At 37.2% G+C, this 17,793-nt stretch overlaps 1 protein-coding gene across 1 annotated transcript in view; it reads right to left on the bottom strand.

Moving 5' to 3' along the window:
• The window catches only part of LOC105037370 (cell division cycle 20.2, cofactor of APC complex), a 28,869-nt gene extending 11,824 nt beyond the window's left edge, over positions 1-17,045 (bottom strand). Inside the window, 8 exon segments of the mRNA XM_073262119.1 lie at positions 11,061-11,136; positions 11,230-11,313; positions 11,449-11,592; positions 11,892-12,154; positions 12,807-13,359; positions 13,362-14,064; positions 16,662-16,749; positions 16,848-17,045. Coding sequence (XP_073118220.1) covers positions 12,142-12,154; positions 12,807-13,359; positions 13,362-14,064; positions 16,662-16,749; positions 16,848-16,909 — 1,419 coding nt within the window. The 5' untranslated portion in view covers positions 16,910-17,045 and the 3' untranslated portion in view covers positions 11,061-11,136; positions 11,230-11,313; positions 11,449-11,592; positions 11,892-12,141.
• Positions 17,046-17,793: the final 748 nt, after the last annotated feature.

Genomic DNA, 17,793 nt, shown 5'->3' with positions numbered 1-17,793 from the left:
TTTTGAATTCTCAAAAAAACTGAATCATAGACACGGTAGGTGGGTCAAGTTTTTGCAAGCCTATACTTTTGTTTTGAAATACCGTGCAAGTGTAAAGAATCGTGCTACTGATGTCCTAAGTCGTCGTCATACTTTACTGTCCACCGTTGGTATAGAAGTTGTTGGTTTTGATAAGATTAAAGAAAATTATGAGTGTCCAAATTTTGGTGATATACTTACTGCTTTACGTAAAGAGCCATCTAGAGAATATAATGAATACAACCCTTCAGGATGGTTACCTATTTAGAGAAACTAAGCTGTGTATCCCCCCATACATCTTTAAGAGATTTTCTAGTTTAGGAACTACACACTGGAGGATTAGCTGGACATTTTGGTAGGAATAAAACCATAGAGTTAGTAGAAGCTCAGTTCTTTTGACCAAGCTTGAAAAGAGATATCGTCCGAATTGTTGCCTCAGTGTAGAACGTGTGCCGTGGCCAAGCAGAGAAAATAAAATACCGGCCTATATACACCATTACCTATACCAGACTGTTCTTGGCAAGATGTTAGTATGGATTTTGTTTTGAGATTACCTAAGACAACTAGGAAGCATGATTCTGTTCTAGTGGTTTGTAGATAGGTTTTCAAAAATGACCCATTTCTTGTCCTATTGCCAAACGTCCGATGCATCGAAAGTTGCAAAGATATACTTTGATGAGATTGTTAGACTACATAGATTGCCTAAAACATTGTGTCTGATAGAGATGTTAGATTTATGAGCTACTTTTGAAAAATCTTATGGCACCTTCTAGGCACAACTAAAATTTTCTTTTGCCTATCACCCACAAACGGACGGTTAGATCGAAGTGGTCAATAGGAGTCTTGAAAATCTGTTGCATTGCTCGATTGGAGAACATATGGGTAACTGGGATCTTCTACTGCCCAAAGCCGAATTTGCATATAATAGCTCTGTTAATAAAGTCTATTGGCATGAGTCCTTTTGAAGTAATTCATGGATATCAATCTAGAAAACCAATAGACCTCATCCCACTGCCCATGCATGCTAGGATTTTCGAATCTGCAGAGTCATTTGCACAGCATATCAAAGAGTCTGTATAAAGAGATCAGAAAAAAAATTAGCATTAGCAACAAAGTTTATAAACAGAATACAGATTCTCATCGACGTGCCCAAGAGTTTGCTAAAGAAGACTATGTGATGGTTCGATTGAGGCCTGAATGGTTCCAATCCGAAACCGTGAAGAAGTTACATACCCGAGGAGCAGATCCATTTAAGATCATAAAGAAAATTGAACCAAATGCGTATGTTGTAGACTTACCTTCTGATTTTGAGATTAGCTCTACTTTTAACATTACAGATCTCGTCGCCTATAAAGAGCCAACTTGGATACCTAGTGAGCCATTTGAGCTTGAACCAACCTTTGAGAGCAAACCTGTCCCTGAGTGTCCACCAGCCAAAATGTCAGCAAAACATGATCAGATTGAGAGAATTTTAGATAAGCAGATTCTCTCCACCCGGAGTCGAGGCTATCAGCGGTATTTGGTCAGATGGCGAGGTCGAGCGACGTCTGAAGATATCTAGATCACTCGAGAAGAGCTGCAGCGCATTGATCCTGATCTGCTTGAGCGTCATCAGAGCGAAATCGATCCACACTCGATAGGGTCGAGTTCTTTCCACCTCGAGAGAATTGGTGTGGACACCAGAGCTATCAGAAGTCGGTGACATGATTTAGATTCGATTGGGATCGAAGAAGCCCCATTAGATTGACTCTACTTCGGTTATTTATTTTCAGTCAATAAATTTTTGATGCATTTAGCTTTGGATCCATAGGGTCATACTTGGGTTTGTCCACGTCACCTTTGGAGCCACCACTCTCCACACGCCCAGGGAGCATGTGCCATGCCCAAGGATTCTCATATCAAGTTGTGCCAAGTATCAAGCGCCTACATGGAGTTCCATTTCTTCTCTAAGATTCCTTGAGAGTTCTTGACTACTTACTTATTTTGTTGAAGACTGATTTCTTTCCCATGATAGATTACTTTATTTAAAAACTAGATATAATGCTTTACTTTTTTGTGGAAGGACTGATTTCTTCCTCGTAAAAAGGAATTCCAAAAGAAATAGGACCCCTAGGGTCCTATATAAACCTTTGTATTTTTTATGAAGAAAACAATGAATGATTTTACAAACTCCCAAATACTTGTGTCAGTCGCTCCGAGAGTGACCCAAAATCACCCCACAAGGGGAGGGTGTGAGGCTCACTTTCTATCCTATTTTTTTAACCTTCATCTACTTGAGATCCAGTGTTCCTACGATCTCAATTCGACTCCACCATCTACCACGTAAGCCTATCCCACCAAGAGAAGATCTGTCTCCTCCAGAATTTTCATCTATCATGCTGAAAGAAAAGAGTGATCTCTTATTCTACAGATCATATGCAGTTAAGGACCTTCATTCCTTCTAGTTGATCTTTGATTTTTATTTTTTGTTAGATCCGACGTTGGTAAAGACCTAGTTCTTTATCGAAAGATCTATTTGGTTAAATTAAAAGCCCTAATCAGGATAGTTTCTTAACTACCACGATTCGGATTCTTATCATCTTCTCAGATTTTCTCACGGATTTCATATTTTATTCTCTTATTCCATTCATTTTTTTTTTTTGCATTTACTTGTGAGCATGTTTAATTTCTGCTATCTGTTTATGGACTTTTCTATTGCTAATTGTTTACTGATCTCCAGAATGGCATTCATCTGCATCATTTAAATTGATCTCACTTTGATCTCGTATCAATCAATCACGTCTTCTGAGCAGAGTATAGGCAACTATATTGTCTGTCCTGGGAATAATGATGCCTCTGGTCGGACGTGATTTATTGTTGATGAACAGAAGGGAGCTTGATCATTAGGATTGATTTCTTTCTCTTTTCTTTAGGGTTGTCCCGCATCAAGGGGAGAGGGTCGGAAAGCTTCGTAAGAAAAAAAATATTTATAGAAAAGTCGGAGCTCGACACATGACGTGTTGGGAGGGTTTTGGCTTCCTAAGTTGGCAACACTACATTACTTCTCCATTGAGTATTATTTTATATATATATAATTTAAAAATACTATTTGTATAATAACATATTTTTAAAAAATTAATTTTAAAAAATTAATAATAAAATATTATTTTTAAAATAATAATAAAATATTATTTTTTTAATATTAATTTATTATTAATAATAATTCGAATAATAATAAGAACACAGCAACACCTGAAAAATAGGACAACATCTGAAAATTTATTTTTGTGTTGTGCGGGTCTTCGACTAGTTTTCCAATAAAATAAGGTACTGCAAGCAGCTTGTTCCCTTTTATAATTCTTCAATTTATTATTATTCTCTCTCTTTAACTTTTCTCAACTCTCTTTTCTTATTTTAAGGAAACTCAACCCTGTTTTCTTACTTTTATGTACCAAATACTGCTAAATAGTGATGTTAAACAACAGTGTTCTCACTGGTAATCAAAATTTTTGCTCTTTTTATTTACCTGTTACTTTTTCAGTTTTTAAATATTTCTCTTACTGAAAGACATCTAAAAAATCTCATAATCCATGATCCAATCAGATCTGACCCCTTTGATTTATGATCTATCCCAATCTTAACAACATTGCTTAGAAGCAACACCTTTAGACTGAATTTTGTTTGTTTTAAACTGAGTTGGAAGTATTGCAACACTAGTTTCCAAATAGATTTAAAAGAAAATAAAGTTTTTGCTGTAGGCTTGGAAATTTGAAAATTCAAATCTCATAAGTAATTAGCTTTTGTTCTTCCAGATGCCATCAATCAGTAAAATGATATCTTGTACCATATATACTTAACATCTTTCACAGATAATCTTTCAATTGTCTCAGTATGAAACCAAGGAAGTGATACATCTAGAGGTCTCAAAAAATATAATGCACTTTAGAACGATGTTTAGTTTATTCTCTTGAACTTTATTCTATCTTTCTTTATTTTCTTATTTTTAATGATAATTACATCATTTCCATTTTTCCACTAGAGTTGCTGAAACTGGAGTTGAAACTGCTGAAACTGGAACATATCTGATTGATACTGAAACTGAGTTTTCAGACCTTCTATACTGCCATCCCACATGGATCTCTTCTAATAAGCCAATTAACCAAATTAATCCAGCAATGCAACCCCAACCTTATGAACCTTTCTATGCCTTTATCAGCTTCCATAGTATGTATAACCGACTAATTTTTGGTAGGTGCAATCTTGTGAGTTTTCTCCTTTTTTGGTTTTCAATAGAAGAGAACATTTGATAATTGTCTATGATTCCATGGTCAAGATTTGGAGTCAATTTGATAACTATGCTCATCTTTTAATCTTTGTTTGCTTCATTCTCTTAGAGTGAAAAATGAAGGGTTGTGTTTCCTATAAAACTGTGTACATATCAAAGGGTAGGAAAGCACAAGACTCAAGGTGCGTTTGATGTTGCTTCTGCTTTATAAAAAGTGGAGAAGCCAGATGTTTTCTAGTTTCTCTTAGAAGCACATTTTTTCTGCTTGTAGAAGCACTTTTTAGATAATAAAACCCTTTTTTTTCTAGAAGTGCTTTTTTTTTTTTTTTTTACTTTACCGTCTTTCATATTTTGTTTTGATCAACTGATTGTTATTCACTTACTCTTCAGATGTCCTTTTCTTCCTAAGATGATCAGTATCTCTTCATATTTTCATCCTTCATTCTTGGGTAATTTGAGATATCCTTATCCTCCATTCTCAGGTAATTCCTGATATCCTTATCCTTCATGTAACTGGCCTTATTAATTGTTATCAAGCATTGGTATCTATATAATTTCATCCCTTCTATATTACCTGTTATTTTCTGTTTCATGAACCATACGATTTGTCCCAATTTGAGCTTAACTGTTATATATTTACTTTTAGGAGGAAAATCATTCCATGCCTTTTAATTATGATTACATATTTCTTAGGCACTCCCAATATTTTTTTCTTAAATACAATCCACTATCTAATATTCAATTATAATTGCTGAAAGTTAAATTTTCTAACCCATACACAATACTTTTCTCAGATTTCAGAACCTTTAATTTTTTTCACCTTCACAACAATGATGTATGCAAAATTCAAAGGAATATGCAGCAAGTAATATTCTAAAAAATTTATCATGTTTCTGGCATTTACCAACAGACCTTGGTCTAGGGTAATTGAAGAGTTTAGACATGAAAGTTGTATACTTAATATTGACAAATTGTACTTCTTTTCTACGCGCGTGCGCGCGCGCACACACACACACTCTCTCTCTCTCTCATGGTAGAAAAATCAGTGCTTTGAGGCTGTGGGGTGACAAGAGGCCTTCTATAAAGATGGGTTCTTGTGCTTCAGTTCAGAAGAATACAGATTCCACCACAGGATTTCGACTAGGTTTAAGCTCTAAGGCCAAGAGGTTCTCCATTCCCTCCCCTACCAAAGAGAAGCCTTTGAATCAAGGAAAGCTGAACTAGTACCGACCGGCGAACCAATCACCGACCAGTACAGTATGGTATCGGTTCGGTACTGTTCCAAGTGTCAGTATACATGGTGTACCGATTTGATCGACACGCCCAATTTTTTTTTTTTTTTGATTTCCTTTGACTTCTATGATATATAATCAATTTTTTATTATTTCTTGAATGATGTTCAGTCCAAATTATTGTTTTTTGATCTTATTTGACGTTTGCGTTTTCAATGGTGCCGATGCAAGAGCATCTACTTGTGGTCCCAGCCAATGTCACGCTCCAGCTCTTTTTTCTTTTTTAATGAATCCATTCCTGAAGGTTGAACAATCACAGCAGTTCAATAATTATATAAAAATAGTAAAATTTATTTTTTTAATTAATTTAATTTTTTTAATTAAAATATTTTAAAAATTTAAATATTATGAAAAATAAATTTGACCTTAGATTCATGTAGAATACTACTAGATGCTATATATATTTTTCTAAGACAGTGGACATACATGAAATGCTATTTATTTCTTAATTTCATTGAAATTTAGGTCCGGATCACTATGCATAGGATGCATCAAAATTTGGATAAACGGATACCAAATTTATGTTAAAAGTAGCTTATAAACCCCCAAACAATATTTTGATTTAATTGTTAATTTTATTTTTTAATAATTTTTATTCTTCAAATATATTTTTTTTAAAAAAATTATAATAATTTTGATGTCATTGTATAGGTCATCTATAAATCTATAACATATAATGAAATCATACCAAAATAAAAAATTTTGGCATGATTTTTTTTTATTTTTTCAATTTTCATGGATTTTAAAGTTATTTAAAAAAAAAAAAAAGAGGAAGAAGAGAAATGGAAGATAGGATAAGATTACATACCTCTAATTGATGAGTTCTCTACGTTTTGCTTGCCATTTGCATTATAGATGGGAAGGAAATTGATGTTTCGACGAGGAAGCATGAGGAAGAGAAGTCTCTGACTTTTGTTCAATTTATAGCTTCGTTTAACCCCCCCCCCATCGATATTGTAGCAGCAACAAAAAGAAAAAAAAAACTATAGCACAATAGAAAAAAACAAAAAAAAGAATAGGACCGAACGACCTGTACCAAACCTTGCAGTTCAGCCCGGTTCAGATAGGTTCGGGTCCTGATTTGAAAATCAGGCCCAACCATCCCGTTTCTATGCCAATTCAACTCGATATGGGCCAAATCAGGCGGTTCGGTCTGGTTCGGCGAACTATGCTTTGAATGGTCAGAGCCTAGTTGGTGGATTTGACTTCAAGGGCAAGGTGGTTGACTCTAGATTAGGTCTTAAAGCCTGAAGTTTGGTATGATCCTTTGATGCAATTTATTCCCTCTTTTTCTACTTTTTTGAGTGAAAACCTTTGCCTTTTACTTGGAGAAAAAAGAAAGCATGTGGCATTGATGGATTTAAAAGATAGTTTATTTTATTTTATTTTGCCAGTTGATGCTAATTTCTTCTTATATATCTCTATTTAAATGCATGAGTAGGTTTTTAGTGGTTTGTTATGGAGACTTTATTTGTGAATACTGAATATGGATTTGTGGAAGGTAACTCCTAGCTGGATAGTTGATATTATTTTTATATTTTTGTTCATACTGCATTCATTTTTCGAAGGATCGGGTCATTGTCGTTGTCGTTGAAGTTCTGATTTTAATATACCAGTCTGATGCATGAATAATAAACAACTCTTATGATGATCACGGGTCATGATTAATTTAATAGTTCACCTTTTGCTCTTGTAATTGAAATATAGAATCATCAAACTCGATTATCTAATCAAGAAATTTGGATGGTCAAAAGCTTACAGCATGGGAAGCGCTCAGATTTTTGGGTCAGGATATCTGTTTTTTATTTGATACATGATCATGGCTGATGCATACCAAGGATAGTTTAGCATCCATTTCTCTATCAGTTTGGAAGTGTTATTATGATAACTTTTCTTATTCATGACTTATTAAAGCCTGCTTTATTTGTAGTTTCTTTTTCCTTTTTTTTTTTTTGTAGTCATCTGTAGTTTCTTTGTTCTGGTACTTATTCTTTGTTTCTCAGCATATTACCTAGCAAAGCGACTTCGTTTTTAGCAATACCCAAGATTTGATCCCTGGTCCTCCTTTAAGGGCAAGCCCTTCCGAGAAATTCATTTTTTTTACGTTAAACAATGGTTATTATATCTCGACATTATCATGTACAATCAAAAAGAGAAGAAGAAAAGGATGCAACTCTGCTTCTAGCAAACTTGCACTGATGCGGATTAATTTGACATTACTGATTTCTGCCCTTTTGACTCATTTGATGAGCCATATATTTCTAACTCCAGTCTATCATATCAATTTAACTCAGAGCATGGGAATATGTAATTATATCACGATGGGTACATAACACTATTGCTGACTGTTTAACTCGAAACTGCAAGTACCAAGTTTCAGTTTCGATACCAGTCGGCCGGCGCACGGTCCGATACGGTTCTGTACCGGATCAAACCGGCGCGAACCGACAGAGGGAGGAGAAAAAGAGAGAAAGAGAGGAAAAGAGAGGAAGAGAAAGAGAGAGTGGGTCTATCGGAGAAGCTACCGGAGGGCCTTCAGCTGGCCGCCGTGGCCGTCGAGCGGCATAAATGCCGCCTGCAGCTCCGCGGCATGAAACAAGAGCGATCGTCCATGTTTCACAGGCTTTTTAAAAAAGTCCGATAATAGTGAAGCCAGCAATCGGTTTGTCGGCTTCACTATTTTGAGCTTTTTTTTAAATAAATTGAAATAGTGAAGCGGCAAATCGATTGCCGACTTCACTGTTTTCAAACTTAAAAAAAATCTAAAACAGTGAAGCCGGCAAACCAAGTGCCGGCTTCATTGTTCATTTTCCTTTTTAAAAATGTGAATAGGGGCAGTCGCACCTGTTCCGCGGCCGCGACTTTGCCTGCACTGCTTCCGCCACCTGGTGGCCACAGCGCCACTTGGAGACCTCCGACAACCCTTCTATCGTCCCATCCTCCTATCTCCGATGGCCTCCCCCTCTATCTCTCACTCTTTCTCGCTCGTTGCGACAGGCCTACAACTCTATCGGGCGAACTGAGCTTCCACTGGCCTCCGACAGCCACAGAGGGCCACCACCGACTCCAACGGCCTCTCTTGCTCTTCCTTTGTTTCCCTCTCTTTCTTCTCCGACACCGGCATGTGCCGTTTTCCCTGTCAGAACCATCCTGATTCCCCATCGGTCCTGTTCGGGACGGTTCTAAAAATCATGGCAAGTACTCAACTGTTGCTGAACAGCATTTGAGATTGATCACACAATCTAATCAATATAATATTATCTATTGGAATTAAGTATCATGAGGCCTTTGCCCTATACTTGAAAGCCTATCTTTGTCCAATGCAGATAGAGAATATATGAAGCACTGGCAATAACAAGAAATCAATTGATGTGATTAATTCCATCAACAATTTGCTAGCACAAGCAATTTTATATTATATTTGAATCCTCAGCTCCAAATAATAGCCTATCATGGTTGTTTCCATGCTTAACTACCACATTAAAAATTTGAAAAACTAATTCGATAGAAATTATTTGAGTAGAAGTTTGGTGAGGATGGAGATTTCCTTTGAAGTATTTGATATGAAAATAGATGTGAAGTTTTTTTTTTTTTTTGTCAAAACAAGATTGAAACCTTACCGCAGTCAAAGTATTTTACTCCTAATTTTGTTAGGAATATTCTTTGTGATCCTATTCTTGTTAAGGTTTGTGGTGGTGATGTGATAGCACTTGTTGAATGTTAAGTATGATGAAGCTATATTTCCAAGCCATATTATGAATTAGAAGTTTTAACAGAAGCTGTTGGTGAGTATTTGGAAAGGATTGTATTTGATGTTTGTAGGCAACATAATGCATGTCATTTTTAAGGATCAACTATTACATTGACATTGGGTTGAGACCAAATGCAAGTGAAAAATCATTACATATTACTTCACTATTTAGGAAAAAACAAAAAAAAAAACTCATCAAGTAGATGCAACAGTCATCAGCTAGTCAACAAGTTGGTGGAAGGCACCAAGGTTACCTAGATACTTGCCATGGGTGCCAAGTGTCCAAGTGTCAGACACAAAAGCTTCCAAAAAATCTAGGCATGGAGGCACAGAGTACGTAAAATATATAAAATATATATACATATTGCACGCATAAACACATGTTTTTTGGTGTTTTAATTGGAATTCATAGTTTGCAAGTTGTTTAATTTATTTGCTAGATGTATTTAAAGCTATTTATGATGTCTAAGACACTTTAATTCCTTTTTTTAAAAAATAAATACATTTTGCTTAAAGTTTCATATAATTCTAATAACTTTAAATTAAAAAAAACAACAATAGTTTGCTCCAAATGCCCCACAATATCTTAGGTCACTTCACTTAAAGTGTCCAACACTTAACATTAACAGTCCCTTCAAATAAAAGTGCAAGTGTAGGACATTTCTTGTTGACATCAACAGGACACTTCCAATAGGAGTGTCCAGCCATGTCATGTCATGTCGTGCCATGTCCAAATGTACAAAAGTGTTGACACTTCCAAACAGCTTAAAAATGAAGTGTCTAGGTAACAAGATGGGCACAAATTACTAAATTCGATCTTCGATAGCTTGCACGATTCGAAGTTTCAAATGACAAAATTGCCGAATTTGTTAGGCTTACAAATGCAAATTGGCATCATATGAAGAGGGGTCAATGGAAACCTCTGCCAAGGAAATCTATGATCATAGCTAGTCAAGAAGTCCTAGTCCATTTCTGTCCTAGAAAGAAATACTGCCTTATTGCCTTATTCTGAAACAAGCCACCAGTGAACAATGGGTTCCATTATCAATGTAGACAGACTGAATGATATTCTCATCTTTGATTCAGCAAGAAATTAGAACTGGGCTTTGGACGTTTGTGAAGTTGAACAAAGTTATTTGGCCTTGTCATGCTTTGGCAGAAAAATTTTGGGACCTGTTTTAGAGGGCCTTACTAAGAACTGGTTGCCTATGTGCTAAACTTTTGTTTTCTGCAAGGAAATGGTTCTTAAAACATATTGTTCTGTATATATGTCAACAGCTTGTCTGACATCTAATATTTAGCCTAGACATTTTTTACATGAATTTAGGGTTTCAGAGGAGTCTTTAATTTGTAAACTGGGAAAGGGTTTGCAAGCCAAGAAATAATCTTGTCATATCCACAATATCCATTTCTTCACCTCTTCACATTTCTACTTTCGCAAGTATTGTATGGTTCAGATTCGGCGACCACCTAACTAAGAGGTTGGAGCTTATAATCAGTCCAATTGCTACATATGTGCCGATGGATTACTAATCATTTGTACAAACAAGATTCATGATGTCGAGCTCGTAGTAGAATTTTCTCAACAAATGATATTTCAGATTAAATGAGAATATGCAAGTGACAGATGCAATGAACTTTACTGTTTTCTAAAAGATTCACCATCTCACGAGTAATAGCTTCACGGAATATTTTTTAGTTTTAAAAAAAGGAGTGAGACTCTTATATAATGTACCTGTTGGAGTGACCACTGCTTCTCTGCGAATGGCAGATGACCAAGACCATGCTCCATAGCTTAGCACACCATTATTCTTACAAAATAATTACGATGACAATAATTAACATCCTACCAATTTGTATCAAAGATATTCATTTAAAAATAGAAAACAAAAAGGTTAATTTACCAGCTGAATCAACTGATCTAAATAGAAGACAAAGTCGGGTGTTGTTATCTCCCTATGGCCAATAAGTGTATGCATTCCTCGTATCTGTTTTTACATGAGCCTTCAGGAACATTAATATGCAAGGGCTAACCAGCGAAAGAACAAACAAGATGAAGATCGATAAGTTCACCAAGAAGATCTGATAGATGATTAGTGGAACCAATTCAACAATGAAATTACCTGGAATGTCGATTCAATAACATATACATTGGGATAAATTTTGCAGAAGTCACGTTGACTAAGCTTTGTCTGGATATGTTGCACAATTAAATCAATTGCAACATGGTTATCACCTCCCCATGGTATGATGACATCAGCATATGTCTTCAATGGCAGAACAAAATCATCAAAAACAGGCTTGACAAATCTTCCATGCCATACACCCAAACAAATACTAATCAATTTACGTAAGATAATATAATTTTCGTACGATGAAAGTCCCAGAAAAAGGCCACATTGTTGAAGATTCCCAAATAAGAATTTACCTTGACGGGCTCCAATAACTTTGAATATCAATGTGTGCAAAACATGAAAAATAACCTAAAAGAAAGAAGGCAGAGTCTTGCAACATTCCCATTGCAACATACACTAAATAACCTAAAAAAGATGAGATAGGGTCTTACTTCATTTCTATTGCACCATCTACCACTGAAACAGATCCACTGAGTTTCTTTCCAGGAACATTGGAGGTCAAAATAAATCTTTTGCCTTGATTTTCAAAAATATTGTGTGCGTGCAGTCTGCTACTCCTTTACGAATTGGAGTTATTCCTTATGGTCAAGCACTTGCCAGTCATCAGTTCTTCCACCTTTATTCATAAAAAAATCATCTTTAGCTAAGTTGTCAGAGACCTGCCTTTTCTTCACCAAAATCTTATTTTGCCCTCCTGCACAGCCACAATGTTCTCTTATCGGGAACTTCAGGAAATGTGATACTACCATAAGACTTATTAAAGCATTCTTAAAATGCAGAACTTTTAGAACATGCAAGCCATGTTAAGAAATATCCATTTATCATAATATTATTCATATTAATATTTTAAAAAACTTATAGAAATAAGAAGATGATGTTTAAGAATAACATCAATCATTTTCTTTCATGACGAAAGTCACTAAATTAAAGAAAGTACTAGTTCATCCTTAATGCATGAGTTAAATTCCAGCTGATCCTTGCTATGTTATGATAAGAAAATCAGAACCAATAGAATGCCAAAAGAAAAATAGAAAACATGATACATGCATATGTGCAAATGCATATACATGTGTGATGCTGTTTGAATGTGCATGTGTGATTGTGTTTGAATGTGGGTTTGTGTATTACCATGCTAGCATATTCCTGTACACGTGTGTTTATGTGTTTTTAGATGCCATTGTTTTATATAACCTTGAACTATAACAACACAAACATGCATATGCATGTAAATAAATAAATAATGTATGATATGGATACATAAATATTTATGGATATAAACACCTAGGAGCATATATAAACACACAGGCATAACACACATACATATGCACATGGCTTAGCTTTATCACCTGATATGACTGAAACTGGCAAATGGCCCTGCATTTGCTGTTTCAGCTACATGTTTTGGCACCTCAGGGGACTCAAAAATGGCCCAGAATTTAAGCCTTTCATCTGCTGCTGCAGATGCTACCCTGCAACCATCTGGGCTTTGAGCCATGAAAAGAACAGGTGATGTATGACCAGTAAGCTCTGTAATCTTAGTCATTGATGGGTATCTCCATAGTGTTAGTTGGTTATTAGGCAAACCATGGGAGCTCAACAGCTCCCTCTCATGTTTACTCCACAGCAGTGCGCTAACTTGGGAACCAGTATTCACTGAATTTAAGAGGTCACCAGTTTGGGTGTTCCAAAATTTAATGCACCAGTCAGTCCCACCACCACCAGATACAAGCAGATTGTGCCGAAAGGGGCACCATGCGAGGGCCTTTACAGCAGCAGTATGGTCATTGAATCTGTGAAGCCATTGATTCTGACTTGGACGATGATTTGCAGAGGCCATTGATATGTCCCATATGTGCACGAGGTTATCACGCCCCCCACTTGCCAATTTTTGACCTGATGTGACCACTTTAGGCCACAGATTTCATGTGTATGTCCACTATAGTTCTGAAGAATGCGGTTTTCCACTCTCACATCATGATTGCAAATCCTACCATCCATTCCTCCGGTCGTCAGAATTTTATCATTCCAAGCCATTGATCCAACACAGAATCGGTGAGCCCGTCGCAGAGTTCTCAACCTTTGGCTAGCTCTTGGATCCCACAACTCGACCTGAGAATTATTTAAGCCAATGGCGAGCACCTGCCCATCTGGAGACCAGCTGACACTAGTGATAGGCCCATCATCTCCAACACTCACAAGCTCCGAACAATACCTATTAGAGGCATTCCACAGATATACTGTGCTCCCAAGGGCAACTGCCAGGACATTGCTGCTCCCCCAATCAAGCAAACTTAGACAGTAATCACCTATCATATTTGGGGCATCTAACGTCCTCTCTGCATTCTTTGGTATGTGCCTCCACTGCTTCACTACTCTAGACTTACAAGAAGAACCCAAGTATTCTTGAAACATCTCATTAACTGGTGCTGGGGGCTTGCTCTTGAACACAAATATTCGGGTCCTATTGTTTAAGAAACATTCTGAAAGAAGCTTCTGGTAATAATCCGACCGCGAAGACCTATCTTTTTTTATCTCTTGCGTTGTTAGCAAGAGATTGGCCACATCGAAATCCATTGCGGACCTGACTGGGATGAATCTGTCACCCTGCATAAAGCCAAAAGCCCAAATCAATTGATAGACAAAAGATTGGATCCTTTTACATCCATGATGAGTGTCAAACATAAGCATGCTATCAGACAAAAGAATAAGAAAATTGATTCACCATTATAGTACAAGTAGGAAACTGGGAAAGAGATCAAACTAATGATCAGAGAAGAAGCTGGGAGGCAATCCTCCATTATACTATCGTAGTACCAAATAGGCATAGGCATATGTTCTGAATGACTTGTTAGTTTATATTTGATTTAGTGATATTTGGTATTTATGCACTACAGATAACTACATCATCATGATAACTTTGATGTATTAAAGCATCAATACAGTTCAATTTCAGGCTAAATCCACCAACTACACAAAATATGATCCTAGATAACTCAAAATACAATAAAATGGTAGGAAACTTGCCCTGATTCTTTTTTCTCTTTCTATTTTTGTATTTTACTGAATCTTTTTGTCTGAAACTCAAAGCGAAATTGCCGAAGGCACCAAAACTGTGGAAACCAGAACTCTAGTTAAAGTGCTTAAACTTAAATTGAAACCAAAATTGAGTTTAAAAGCTTAATTTTACACTTTTAATTTGCTAATACCCCTATCTATAAAACACCACCATGCTCAAATTATATAAAAATCATAATATATTCTACCTTTTGAAGTCTCAAAGTACCCCCATGGTTCCCCAACAATAAATCTGATATGGACCTAAAAACTGCACAATGTATGAAAATAAACATAAAAGTTGCTGACCCCTTGCATACATTAACACATACTAGTCATAGACAAATGATACTACTGACTAAATTCCTGAAGCCCTTAACATTTCTGAAACAAAACCTGAAATCTTAGACATTGATAGACATTAAGATGCTCAGTTCTTGTGAGATGTGTAGGAAATTCAGGGTCTTCTCTAATCAATCCTAATAGGTACTCATCTAGAGCTTCATATACCTTGTATTTTGGAACTAAATAAAGAACCCGGCCATGTTTTCATTTGGAAAACATATGATTCCAAACAAACTTGATGCAGTATCACAGAATGGAAGGGATGTAAGTTTTCCCTAGGTAACCCAAGAACTAAACATTTACTAGGAGAAATTTTAGGTGCCTACCGCCAACAAGTATTCACATGCTGGATTTTATTGAGATTATCCCTGCAGTTATTTGATATCAGTCAGGTTCAATACCCCTCTGCTAATGAGGTAGCATGATTCTACCTCTTAAACCCAAAAGAAGCTATTGTTACTTGAGTTTATCCCTCAAAACATGATTGCCCATAGGAATCATCCATTTTTTCATATTGAGAAACCACCATATCCAGCCATATGTTCATTGTTAAGCCTTCATAATTTAACTCAACTATCCAACTTGAAAGCTTAATTATCCAACTTCAAAACATTGCCAATTTTTGGATGAATCAGTGATCCAACTTAGGGATGGCAATCAGGTCGGGTCAAGTCATAAACGGATCGGCTCAGATGCAGATCGGGTCAGAAAAGCCCAAACATGAATCAGACCTGTTTACTAAATAAGCCAGATTTTGAAATCTGAACCTATCCAATTTAATAAACCGGCAATCCGACTCGACCTGTTTAACTTGTTTAATAAACAGGAACCCATTTATCCAACCCGGCCTGTTTAACTTGTTTATCCAAGGTCTTGGACTCTTGGCCCAATACTGTTGGACCTGTTAACCCAACCCAAAATCTAACCTGTTTAACCTGTTAATCTAACTTGTTTAATAGATAAACCTGCCAGTAATAGGCTGTTGCATAAAAGGACAAAATCTGAAATATGAACAACAAAATTAGACATGAAATATAAGCAAATTTGCATGAAAACAGATCTTAATGTGCAAGCAATTAAGCAACTACACAAAGTCACAAAAAGCAAAAAATAGCAGCAAATTTTAATTGGATGGCAAACAGAAACAACAAAGTGACAAACATCAAAATTTCAGACTTAGGGAGAAACAGAAACAACAGTCGACAAAACAGAAAAAACAAACAGCTGCTAATCTTCATTGGATGGCACAAAATCATCATCTTCGTCAGTTCATCCTTGTGAAACTTGTATGCCTCAAGCGCACCTATCCCAAACCCAACACCCAAAATACCCTCCAAGATCAAGAAAACGCACACCAGGTGAGTCTCTTATATGTTTATATCCCTGTGATTTCCGTGCTCCGTTCATGCATACGAACTAGACTACTGCAAGCATCCGGGCATCATTGATGTTGCACCAACAAATGCACTGGTATCTGGATTCAATTCCCTAGTGCCCAATTTTTGCAATTCGGGCATCAAGATTCCTTCTTTTTCCTTTCTTGATACCAAAATCACATTAACCGAACCAAAAATAAAAAAGAAAATCGACAACAGAAGCCAAAAAAAACCTAATTTTCGTGAATTGTGGGAAGAGCGAGAAAAGAACCCGGAATCACAACACACACGAAAAAAAATCAGAATGCAATCAAGAAAGGGAAAAAAAAACGAAAGAAAACCTAGATTTTCAAGCGAAGACGGCGTAGAATAAAGAGAGGCAGGAGAGACAAGAGGGCCGAGAAGGAGAAGAAGAAAAGAGCTCACCATGTTTGGATCGGAACCTAATTGGCAAGCGATTGGAGTTGAAGGCGGGTTTGACTGCAGGAACCCCCTCTCGAAGCGAGGAAAGATCCTGGAATCGAAGCCAGAGAGAAGGGCGTCAGCCGGAGAAGGCGAGAACGGGGAGATTTGGAATTTCAAACTTAGAAAGCGAAGAAGAGAGATGAGAGCCTGAGCGCAAGAGAAACGTTGAAAGAGCTGAGAGCTAAAGGCCTTTTATAGCCTACGCCCATCTCCGCCGTCCAGGCCCTCCGCCACGTCAGCGCCGCCCGATCAAACGCCGTTTACCGTTACGTCGACTTGACGCGGTATCGGCCTCCTCCGCCCTGACCACCATTACGCGGCGGACTCCCCTTCTTATTTTGGCGAAAAGCTTGTTCATAGCCCCTAAATATTTATAAGGCCTCCTAAAAACTGTAGAATAAAATTTATTTATAGGACCTCCTTTAAACCAAATTATTTGCAACTCCCTTTGTTAGTTGCCTCGCGCCGCAGACAAGCAATCCTTTTCTTACCAAATCCGGTCTATATAGAACTTTAATGTGGCATGATGCCCAAAATAATAATTTTGTAACTTGAATTTTAGGGCAATAGTTTATAGGAGCCAAGAGTAATTTCATCCGGATATTAAAACTATACATGCGAACACCTACAAAATCAAATTTTTTTTTATATTTTTATATTTTATATTTCCAAAACTACCTCCTTCTTCAATTTATTTTCAAAACTACCATCCATCATGAAATCGCCGGTTTAGATTTTATGGACACCTTGACGCGAGGTGGCCAGAAGAGGGGACCGACGATTTCAGAGATCGCCGGCTCAATCAGTAATTTCATTTTTTTTTTTTTTTATGGAGGGCAGATGGAGGGCGGAGGGGGAGGAGGTGGGGTTTGGGGGCCGGTGGGGGGTGAAATGGGGGCCAGTAGGGGGTGGCACGGCTGAGGGAGATAGAGGGCGGCGGGGGTTATGGGGGGGAAGGGGTGCGTAGCAAGAGACGACATGGGTGGCACAGGGACTAGGGGGGAGTGCAGTCAGGGGAGAGCGGAGGGGATTGTGGGGGGTGGGGGTGCGTGGCAGGGGACGATGCGGGTAGCCAGGGCGCCGGAGTCGGTGG

Source organism: Elaeis guineensis, chromosome 8, assembly GCF_000442705.2.
Source record: "Elaeis guineensis isolate ETL-2024a chromosome 8, EG11, whole genome shotgun sequence".
In the NCBI taxonomy this organism is placed as follows: Eukaryota; Viridiplantae; Streptophyta; class Magnoliopsida; order Arecales; family Arecaceae; genus Elaeis; species Elaeis guineensis.
The sequence above is the reverse complement of the archived record's forward strand: the minus strand, read 5'-3'. Positions and strand labels throughout refer to the sequence as shown.